Consider the following 11,157-nt stretch of genomic DNA (forward strand, 5'->3'; position numbering starts at 1 on the left):
TTTAATCCGTCACTTCATTGGCGGCTGCAGAGGCAAAAAACAGGGGTCGAAGAGACATTCCTCTGCCCTTTGTCAGTAGATTGGACGTGCATTAAATAGCCCCATGTGTAGCAATGATCACCTCTGGTCGGGGGCGAGTAGTCCGGCGAGAGCTGTGCAGCCTGGCGAGATATTGGCGGTCTGGCGAGAGATTGGGCGAGAGGGGTGCAGTCTGGCGAGAAGCCTTTCGCACGCGAGCTACTCGCGTGCCGCGGCCAGGTCCCTCTCGCCCAACCGGTACCAGTCTGATGGGCCTTCTCTTAATGGGCTTGAGTGGTGCCTTTTGATCTAGTTTGGGCCTTTGGTCTTTATTGGATCGATCAAGTAATCCCGGGCTGGATCAACTAGTCCCCCACTCGCGGTTATTTGCGACCTGGCGCTAGTAGCTGCGAGTTCGCTCTTAGCGAGAGAAGGCGTGTGCTCCATGACGGCGGCCCGCTTCCTATTGTAATTATTTGCACCGTTTCGAATAAAAGGAAGAAAAGAACCGGACTTAGGCCGGAGTTAGCACTCCGACGGCCAAGTCAGTAAATTTCTCAAGAAGATACTAGTTTATATGCGTAATTCAAGTATGTATGATTGTGTTTTTTTTTACTGCATTTGCTGCCCCTATTTATACTAGAAAAAAGGGGACGGACGTCAAATATTCTTCAATTTAATTTACCTGTCCCATCGCGGTAATTAAGTATCCGGACCTCAAATTACCTTCAATGCGGTTTAATCCGTCACTTCATTGGCGGCTGCAGAGGCAAAAAACAGGGGTCGAAGAGACATTCCTCTGCCCTTTGTCAGTAGATTGGACGTGCATTAAATAGCCCCATGTGTAGCAATGATCACCTCTGGTCGGGGGCGAGTAGTCCGGCGAGAGCTGTGCAGCCTGGCGAGATATTGGCGGTCTGGCGAGAGATTGGGCGAGAGGGGTGCAGTCTGGCGAGAAGCCTTTCGCACGCGAGCTACTCGCGTGCCGCGGCCAGGTCCCTCTCGCCCAACCGGTACCAGTCTGATGGGCCTTCTCTTAATGGGCTTGAGTGGTGCCTTTTGATCTAGTTTGGGCCTTTGGTCTTTATTGGATCGATCAAGTAATCCCGGGCTGGATCAACTAGTCCCCCACTCGCGGTTATTTGCGACCTGGCGCTAGTAGCTGCGAGTTCGCTCTTAGCGAGAGAAGGCGTGTGCTCCATGACGGCGGCCCGCTTCCTATTGTAATTATTTGCACCGTTTCGAATAACGTGCCTCGTTTCATATTCCGCAGCAGAAAAATCCGCACACATTCCGAGTAATTAAATGACTGGCTTTATTAGTTCAGTAAATTTTTTTTTTTTTTTTTTTTTTTTTTTTTTTGGAAATCGAAACGCCGCATGTGCTGTCCTCTCACAATCAATGCAGCGCAGGCGCCTTTTCAGGTTACTCGCGCCTCTTCGAGTACCGCACGCCTCTTCAAGTGCCACCTTACCTTACGACTATAAAAAGGGGTTCCCCTCCCCGTCTTCTTTACGTTCTTCCTCCTCTTTCAGCCCCTCCTCATTTCTCTCTTCCTCTCCGGCGTCGGAAATTGCTCCCCCCTCTTCCCTTTTATCCAGGTAAACATTTCTCCACCCCGATTTTCGTGCTTCTTTAGTTCTCTTTATTTTTTCTTTCTCGTGTTTCTTCCCTTTCCCTCTACCCAATGTCCTCTGAGTCTTCCTCTTCCTCCTCCGGGGAGATTCGCACCCCCGTAATCCGCCTCGGTCCTCCGTCGGAACAGAGAAATAGGCCCAAGAAGAGGGCCGTGGTGTCAAAGACCCGGGGTCCGCCGGTCACCCCTGGTCGCTCGCAAAAAGATAAGGGCAAAGCCCTCCCTCTCTCGCAAGATAAAGGGGGAGACGATGCGACCTCCCCTTCCGGCGGGGGAAAGGGGGTTGTTAGGGTTCCGAAATTGAGGGAACCCTCCATTTGCATCCTGACCAACCCTCAACACTCGATTCTGACCCCCGACGATATCGGCGACCTCCTCGTGCGGCAAGGGTTAGATGTTTCTTTCGATTTAGCTCTTCCTTCATCTTCGCAAGATTCCCTTCACCCTCCCCCAGGCTACCTGACCTGGCACATAGACCAACTGCTCTCGGGCTTGCCACTGCCCGTTCACCCCTTTTTTCTGGATGTGGCTCGCAAATTTCGCGTGCCCATCAATCAATTTCTTCCTAATTCCATTAAATTTATGTCGGCCTTTTTCATTATTTGCGCCGAGGCCTCCATAGAGCCTACGGGCGACCTGTTCCATTCCGCCTTCAAGGTAAATCGCTCCCCCTCTGGCTTCTTCCACCTCACAGCTCGCCCCGGCGTAGGCCTTTTTAAGGGCTTGACCAATAAAGTGCACAACTGGCCCCAGCGCTTCCTCTTTATTCGCTCGCCCACTTCCTGGGGCTTTGATCCCTCATACGTGGAAACCGCTCCTCGCCCCGTCGGGGTGTCTCCCGATTGCCTAGAGACACTCGCTCGCCTGACAGCCCGCACTCCCCCCGATTTGTGGGACGTAGAGAAGATAGTAGCTTCTCCCCCTCTTTTTGCCCGCTCCGGCCTGTGGGATATGTCTCTGACTGACCCCCGCCCACTGGGTATTTTCTAGGACTAATTTCCATATTTTATCCCATGATTTTTTCGACTTTGTAAAGAAATAATATTGTGTTTTCCCTGTTTTTTTTTTTTGGATTTTTTTTTTAAAGAAATCCTCTTACATTCTCTTAAATGACCAATGTTATTTTTGCCGTGTTCTAGGCGAAATGATTCGAGATGCCATGAAGGCGGCCCTCGCCAAGCAGCGCGCACAATCTTCTCGCACCCATTCCGAATCCACCAGTCAGGCTCCCTCCACTCATCCGCAGTCCCCTACTACCGGCGCTGCGAGCACGGCGGGAGGCTCCACTCCTCGCCCCGAAGATAGGCGCGAGAGCCCCATCCCGCCGCCCGCTGTCCGCTGGGAGCCCATCATTGATGTTGGTAGCGAGAATGCGGAGGCGCACGACTCCTTTCGCTCCCCGGAGCTCGCGCAAATGGAGGCAGGTCGCACTAAGCGGGATGCTAGTGGTGGTCAGGCCTCCCCCATGTCTAAGAGGCGCCGCGCGGACGACAGGGGCTATCTGTCGTCGCTCTCACCTGATCGCAGTCTGGCTGAGTTATCCAATCATTTTAGCCAAGTCAAGCTCGTGGAGGATGCCCAGGCTCTCGAGAGCATGTCTTTTGAGCAGCAGTACTCTCGCCTACTGTTCCATTGCTCTCAGGTACGCACGACCTTCTTATCATCTCGCATCATAATCGTTAAGAGCTCTCTTTTTTATTTAATCAGCTTTGTATCCATTTTTCTTAGATCAACGTACTCCTTGCCCATGGTCTTGGCTCAACTGATCCCACCCGCCTAGCTGACGAGCTCGCCTTTATGAAAAGACTAGCCAGCGAGAAGGCTAATGAGGTGACTCGGCTTCAGGAAATAATCCGCGAGCTGACAAACGAAAAAGAGGAGGTCGCTCGCCTGGGCCATGAAAAATACAATGCTATGAAGTCCTCTCTTGAGAGCAAGGTGGTCCGGCTGAACGCGGAAAAGGAGCAGTTGATCTCCATCTCTCGCCGCAAACAGGAAGTCGTGGAGGCGGAATGCATGAGGACCGTAGCCTTGGAGCGGGCTAGGAGTCTGTATGACCATCTGTGCTCGATAGATGGACAGGAGTTCTTACGGGGATATCGCGAGAGGCTAATCAGCAAGTACCCTTCGTCCGCTCACTTTGCCAATACTGCGGCACCGATAGGCGTGGGATTCATGGATCGAGGCATTCGCATGTACGCCGCTCGCCATAATCTTGATGATCCTTCTGAGGAGATCAGCACCATTCTTGACCTATTGGGCGACGAGATTCCTGGTTGGGAGGGAAATCCTACTGAGCCCGTAGATTATGCATGGTGGGCCGGCGTGCTCGAGGGGATGCTCGCAGAGTTGAACCAGTATGCTGCACAAGCCCCTTCCAACATGGCTCGTTTGGACCCTACCTGCTCTGCCTCTACCCTTCCCGATATTCCTCCTTCATGAGGCTTTTTAATTTCCCTTTACTTGCAACAATCTTTGAACAATTCGCTTTTCCTCTCTGAACAATGTTGATTTTTATTTGGATATTTTTATTATCTATCGTTTTGAGTAGTTTATTCTACCATGTTCTTATTTTTACATTTCATTTTTTGGGCTCTTTATGGTTTCTTTCATTCGCGCACTTCATGGTTTTTTTTTTTTTTTTTTTCTTTTTATTTTCGAGCGGGATTTGGTCAACACATATTCCCATTGCAAGAAGTGCCTGCTCGCGAACCTCGTATTGGGATATTCCAAATATTCTGTCTTTCTCGCTTTCAAGCGAGTATTTTCATGGTTGGAAATTTTGCTCGCCAATTTCACATTGGAAATATTTCAAACAATTCCCTCTCTCGCTTCCTTGTGAGATTTTCATGACTGCAACTCCAAATAATATTTCTTTCTCGCTTTCTAGCAGATTTGCACGATGCAAATCTATGCCCGCACACTTCGTTTAGGAAATATCCCAATAATTTCTCTTTCTTTCTCTCTCGCTTTCTAGCGAGATTTGCTCGATGCAAATCCTTGCCCGCACACTTCGTTTTGGAAATATTCCAATAATTTCTTTCTTTCTCGCGTTCTAGCGAGATTTGCTCAATGAAAATCCTTGTTCGCACACTTCTTATTGGAAATATTCAAATAATCTTTCTTTCTCGCTTTCTAGCGAGATTTGCTCGATGCAAATCCTTGCCCGCACACTTCGTTTTGGAAATATTCCAATAATTTCTAACTTTCTTTCTCGCGTTCTAGCGAGACTTGCTCGATGCAAATCCTTGCTCGCACACTTCGTATTGGAAATATTCCAATAACTTCTTTCTTTCCCGCTTTCTAGCGAGATTTGCTCGATGCAAATCCTTGTTCGCACACTTCTTATTGGAAATATTCCAATAATTTTTTTCTTTCTCGCTTTCTAGCGAGATTTACTCGATGCAAATCCTTGCTCGCACACTTCGTATTGGAAATATTCCAATAATTTCTTTCTTTCTTGCTTTCTAGCGAGATTTGCTCGATGCAAATCCTTGTTCGCACACTTCTTATTGGAAATATTCCAATAATTTCTTTCTTTCTCGCTTTCTAGCGAGATTTACTCGATGCAAATCCTTGCCCGCACACTTCGTTTTGGAAATATTCCAATAATTTCTAACTTTCTTTCTCGCGTTCTAGCGAGATTTGCTCGATGCAAATCCTTGCTCGCACACTTCGTATTGGAAGTATTCCAATAATTTCTAACTTTTTTTTTTTTTTTTTGCTTATGTGCGAGTGATAGTTTGTAGATTAGGCATCAAATTTTCCAAAAGAGGCCACTTCATATTCTATTTTTTCCTTACTTGCAAAAAACATGCCTCGTTCCGCCGGCAGACGGCTGGGCAATCAAAAGTATGGCCTATTCTAATAATACAAAATATTATAACACATCAGTTATGTAAACACTATATATAGTAGCGCTTTAGATGACAGACGTTCCATGCGCGAGCTACCCTTGAGCCATCCATATCTTCCAACATGTAAGCTCCACCTGCGAGAACCGCTACCACCTTGTATGGTCCTTCCCATTTCTCCATTAGCTTTCCCACTGTTTTGAGCGCATCCGCCTGTTTTAAGACCAAGTCCCCCACTTGAAAGACTCTCTGCCTTACCTTCTTGTCATAGGCTGCCTTAATTTTGGCTTTGCTGAGCTCCATCTTTCCCCTCGCGCTCTGTTGTTTTTCCATTAGCAAATCCAGCTCCTCGCGCAAGCGCATGCTATTAGTTGTTTCCTGAAAATTCATAATTCTGCTAGATGGCATTCCTACCTCGACTGGTATGACAGCTTCTGACCCGTACACCAATGAGAACGGACTTTCTCCGGTTGCTTCTTTCGGTGATGTTCGATATCCCCATAATACCGCGTGCAATTCCTCAACCCAATTTCCTTTCGCTCCCTCCAAGCGTTTCTTTATCCCTTCTAACAGTACCCGATTGGTCACCTCGACCTGACCGTTCGCCTGCGGGTGAGCCACGGCCGCAAATCTCTGCCTGATACCCAGACCTGCACACCATCCCCGTATCTTGGCTGAGTTAAACTGTGTTCCATTATCTGAAATGAGATCCCTAGGTAACCCATATCGGCAGCAGATATTTTGCCATATGAATTTCATGATCTCTGTATCCGTTATTCTGGCCACTGCCACCGCCTCCACCCACTTGGAGAAGTAATCTACAGCGACTATTAAGAACTTTCTTTGCCCCTTGGCCAGTGGCATGGGGCCCACGATATCTATCCCCCATTGTGCAAAGGGACAAGGGGAAGTTATTATCGTCATATCCTCTCCCGGCGTGTGAATCAGCGGTCCATGCCTCTGGCACTTATCACATCTCTTGACAAACTCTCCCGCGTCTTTTCTCAAAGTAGGCCAAAAATATCCTGCCCTTAGCACCCGCGAGACCAACGCTCTACCCCCTGCATGGTCTCCGCAGCATCCTTGGTGAATCTCGCTCAGTACGTAACGGCCCTCGTCCAGAGATAGACATCTTAGGTGCGGCCTAGTGTATCCTCTTTTGTGAAGTATATCTCCGATGAGGCAGAAGTTACTTGCTCGCTGTTCCAGGACCTTCTGGGCACGGCCACTTGCGAGCACCTTTCCTTGCAGACACGCCCTTATTTCCGTCCGCCAATCTTCCCCACTTGTCACTGTTGAAACACTTTCCTCGCCCCCGCTACGTGGCTCCCCTACTAACAACTGTATTTTTCTTGACTCGTATCCCACCGCCATGCTTCCTACCTTTGCCAAAAAATCAGCATGCTGGTTCTCCTCTCGGGGAATCTGAGCTAGCTCGCAAAATTCGAACTCGCCCATCATCTCCCGTACTGTCTCGCAATAAGCTATCATTCCCTCATTTTTTATTTCGAACTCGCCCTTTACTTGTTGTACTACTAGTTGTGAATCCGAAAATATGCTCAACTTCCTTCCCCCGGCTGAACTTACCAGCTTCATCCCATGTATAACTGCCTCATATTCTGCTTCATTATTTGAGGCTCTGAAAGGCAACTTTATCGCATATTCCAACTCCTCGCCTGCCTCCGCCAGCAACACTCCTACTCCACTTCCTGATGCGTTCGCCGAACCATCGACGAACACCCTCCATATTCCTTGCTCCTCTGGCCTCGTCGTTTCTTGTAGAAAATCTGCTAGGGCTTGGCCTTTTATGGCGATCCGTGGTTCGTAGCTGATATCGAACTGTCCCAACTCTACCGCCCATTTGACCATTCTTCCCGAAACTTCCATCCTTCCCATCACTGTCTTCATAGGGTGGTTAGTCCGAACCACTATTGCGTGCGAGAGAAAATAGGGCCTTAGCTTTCGTGCTGTCGTTACTAGCGCCAGGCCCATCTTTTCTATCTCGGAGTACCTCACATCCGCCCCTCGCAAGAGCTTACTCGCATAATATACCGAGCTTTGCACCCCTTCCTCCTCTCGGGCTAAGACCGAGCTGACTGCGAACTCACCTACCGCAAGATATACATACAGCTTTTCTCCTGGCGCGGGCTTCACCAACAGCGGGAGACGAGCGAGAAGATTCTTGAGCTGCTCGAAAGCCTTTCCTGATTCTTCCGTCCACTCGAACTGAGTCCCCTTTCTTAGTATTTTAAAGAAAGGGTGACTAGCTTCTCCCGCCTTAGATATGAATCTACTTAGAGCTGTTATTCTTCCCGCCAGCATTTGAACCTCCTTGATATTTCGCGGCGCCTCCATATTCAAAACCGCCTGCACCTTCTCCGGGTTCACTTCTACTCCCCTCTCCGTTACCATGTAACCCAGGAATTTTCCCGTTTTCACCCCAAAAGCACACTTATTGGGGTTAAGTTTCATGCCGTAGCGTCGGAGCGTGCAGAAGGTTTCTCTTAAATCCTCTAAATGATTGCTCGCCTTTTCACTTTTCACCAACATATCATCCACGTATATCTCCATGTTCCTTCCGAGTTGGTCCCTGAACATTTTGTCTACTAGTCTCTGGTATGTGGCTCCCGCATTTTTCAGCCCAAAAGGCATCACCGTGTAGCAGTAAGTTCCAGTGGAGGTGATGAAGCTTACCTTGGGCTGGTCGCCCGGACACAAGGGAATCTGATGGTACCCTTGTGAGGCGTCCATCATACTTAGCATCTCGCAACCGGCAGTTGAGTCTACGAGCTGGTCGATTCGTGGCAGAGGATAGTAGTCCTTGGGACATGCCTTGTTGAGATCCCTGAAGTCAATGCACATTCGCCACTTTCCCTCGCCCTTCTTGACCAAAACTGCATTGGATAGCCAAGTAGGAAAACGGATCTCCCGGATCTGTCCGGCTGCTAACAACTTCTGCACTTCTTCCTGTATAATTTTGTCTTTCTCTGCTCCAAAATGCCGACGCTTTTGCTTGACTGGCTTCGCATTCTGCTTGACATTCAGTCGGTGCACCACGAGCTGCTCGTCGATACTCCCGAGATCTGCTGGAGTGAACGCGAACACATCTTGATTCTGCCTTAGAAACTCAACCAGCTGTCGAGACATGTCTGCATCTAAACCGCCACCTATGCGGGTGGTGCGAGAGGCATCCTCAACGCATAGCTGGATTACCATTAATTCCTCCATCGGCTTCACGTGGGCTTCTTCTTTTGCGGGGTCTACTTCCGGCATCCGGTCCTCCTTCCCCTGGCTACCTGGGGAAATAGTGCGAATAGCATCTATGTTTCCTATTCTTCTCAAGGCGTCGTAATAACACCTCCTCGAGGTCTCTTGATCACCTCGGACCTCCCCGATTTGATCTAAGACGGGGAATTTCAGCTTCATATGATAAGTCGAGACCACTGCCTGAAATGAGTTCATGGACGGTCGCCCCAATATGATGTTGTAGGTAGAAGGCGCATCCAGTACCAGAAACTTTACGGATCGGGTTGCTCGCACCGGCTCCATTCCTAGGGAAATGGTCAGGCATACCTCTCCGATCGACCGCACTGACTCCCCCGAGAACCCGACCAAGCTCGTCTCTACATACTTTAACTCGAAATCCATATTCATCTTTCTAAAGCAATCATAGTAGATAACATCAGCGGAACTGCCGGTGTCCACTAATATTCTCGCGATATCGAAATTCGCTACCATGGTAGTAATCACCAGGGCGTCGGAATGTGGCTGCCTGATTCCTTCTTCGTCCTGGGGACCGAAAACAATGGGCGGCACGTAAGATATTCTTTGCACCTCCTCGAGCTGAGCTTCCATCTCGCACAAACGTCGGAGGTGCGCACGACTTGCCCGATCTGCTTCTTCTATTTCTCCAAATAACTCCTCCGTCTCTCGCAACTGCCTCAGGTGCGCTCGCCGGGCCCTGTTGGAGTCTCCTCCTGAAGGTCCTCCCAAAATCATGCTGATGAAGTTGGCAGGCGCCACCTGGTCCTTCCTCTCATTTAGCTTTTCCCTTCCCGGCTCAGGTTTGCGGGGCTCGCTCGCACGCCGAGCTGGGAACTGCTGCGGGCGTTGGTTCCCCTCTTTCACAAATTCTGGCAGATTCTTCGCGCGTATGAGCCTCTCGATTTCGTCACGAAGGTGTTGGCATTCGTTGGTGGTGTGGCCATAATCATTATGAAAACGGCAGAAACTCCCTAGCGTGGGGCTTCTCTTCGGGGCTTCCGCGTACGTGCGAGGCCACTTTAACTTTGGGTTATTCTCTATGGCCAACAATATCTCTCCTGGTTGTGCGACTAGCGGTGCATAGCTGTCAAAACGAGGTCCTATTTTTCTCTCGCTCTGCACCTCCCTTCTCGCCGGTTGAGTCTGCTTCTGCATTCTATCTTCTTTCTTTTCCCTTCTTGCCTCGAGGGTGCCCTTGCTCTCGCCAAATTTATTATGTACTGCCTCCTCCGCGTTCATGTATCGCTCGGCCTTTTTCAACAAAGCATTAAAGGATGCGGGCGGCTTTTTCGAGAGCGACGTGAAGAAATCGCCAGCCCGCAGCCCCTGTGCTAGAGCGCTAATCAAAACTTCCTCTGAGGTAATTGGTACCTCTAAGGTCGCCGAGATGAAACGCTTGATAAAACTTCGCAGGTACTCTCCCTCCCTCTGCCGGACCGCGAACAGAGTCAAGGTGCTCCTTTTTTGCTTCTTTGAGCTCGCGAAGTGATCCATAAAACATGCGCTTAGCTGGTCGAAACCGCCAATCGTGCCCGCCGGCAGCTGGCTGAACCAAGCCTGCGCGGCTCCCGCCAACGTAGTTGCGAAGACCCGACACTTCACTCCCTCGGTAAATCGGTGCAGATCCGAAGTGTTATTGAAGCGACAAAGATGCTCACAAGGGTCGGTGGTTCCCAAGTATTCGTAAGTTACAGGTCGAAATGAGTGAGGCAGATCGTCATCTAGAATGTCGGCTGAGAAAGGGCTTAATGCATTTAGCGAGGAATTTGCGCGGGCGAGGCCCTCGCTCCCTCGCCCCCCACTCTCCCCCATCCTTCTTTTGGGCGACGCAGCCTCGGGCTCCCTCAACGCGCGCACAGAGCCCTCCTGGACAGCGCTCGCCAAGAGTGTCTGCAGATTCTCCATAGTCATGGCGACCAGGGGGCTACCTCCCGTACTGTTGGCTGCCCGCGGCGTCTCCTCTCTAGCGGTAGAGGCCTCTCCGACGGCTGGTTGGTGCTCCTGCGGGGCTGGGGTTGCTTCGGCCTCCATCTGACTGGTTAGATCCCTCACTATGCTGGGAAACGAGGCCATTGATAAACGTATACTGGTTAACGAAAAACAGATAAAGGTGATTTTTACAGGAAAACGTTGCCACAGTTTTGCTCAACGCATTCCCACAGACGGCGCCATTTGATCCTTCCAGATTCGTGGTGGGTTGGTTTAAAGAGTAGAATGGGCCTGGATTTAGACCGGGGGACCGCAGCAAACCTACAAAGGAAGAAAAGAACCGGACTTAGGCCGGAGTTAGCACTCTGACGGCCAAGTCAGTAAATTTCTCAAGAAGATACTAGTTTATATGCGTAATTCAAGTATGTATGATTGTGTTTTTTTTTTACTGCATTT

The 11,157-nt window shown here is 49.7% G+C and overlaps 1 protein-coding gene across 1 annotated transcript; it reads right to left on the reverse strand.

Moving 5' to 3' along the window:
* Window positions 1-5,559: 5,559 nt before the first annotated feature.
* On the reverse strand, window positions 5,560-10,845 carry LOC105958048 (uncharacterized). The gene has a single exon (XM_012982052.2). It carries the CDS (start codon window positions 10,843-10,845, stop codon window positions 5,560-5,562), a length of 5,286 nt encoding a protein of 1,761 aa, XP_012837506.2.
* Window positions 10,846-11,157: the final 312 nt, after the last annotated feature.

Source organism: Erythranthe guttata, chromosome 1 (genome assembly GCF_056151865.1).
Source record: "Erythranthe guttata isolate IM_541 chromosome 1, IM_541, whole genome shotgun sequence".
NCBI lineage: Eukaryota > Viridiplantae > Streptophyta > Magnoliopsida > Lamiales > Phrymaceae > Erythranthe > Erythranthe guttata.

Coding starts and splice junctions, on each gene's coding strand:
- LOC105958048 (XM_012982052.2), bottom strand. CDS start 10,845: ATGGCCTCGTTTCCCAGCATAGTGAGGGATCTAACCAGTCAGATGGAG.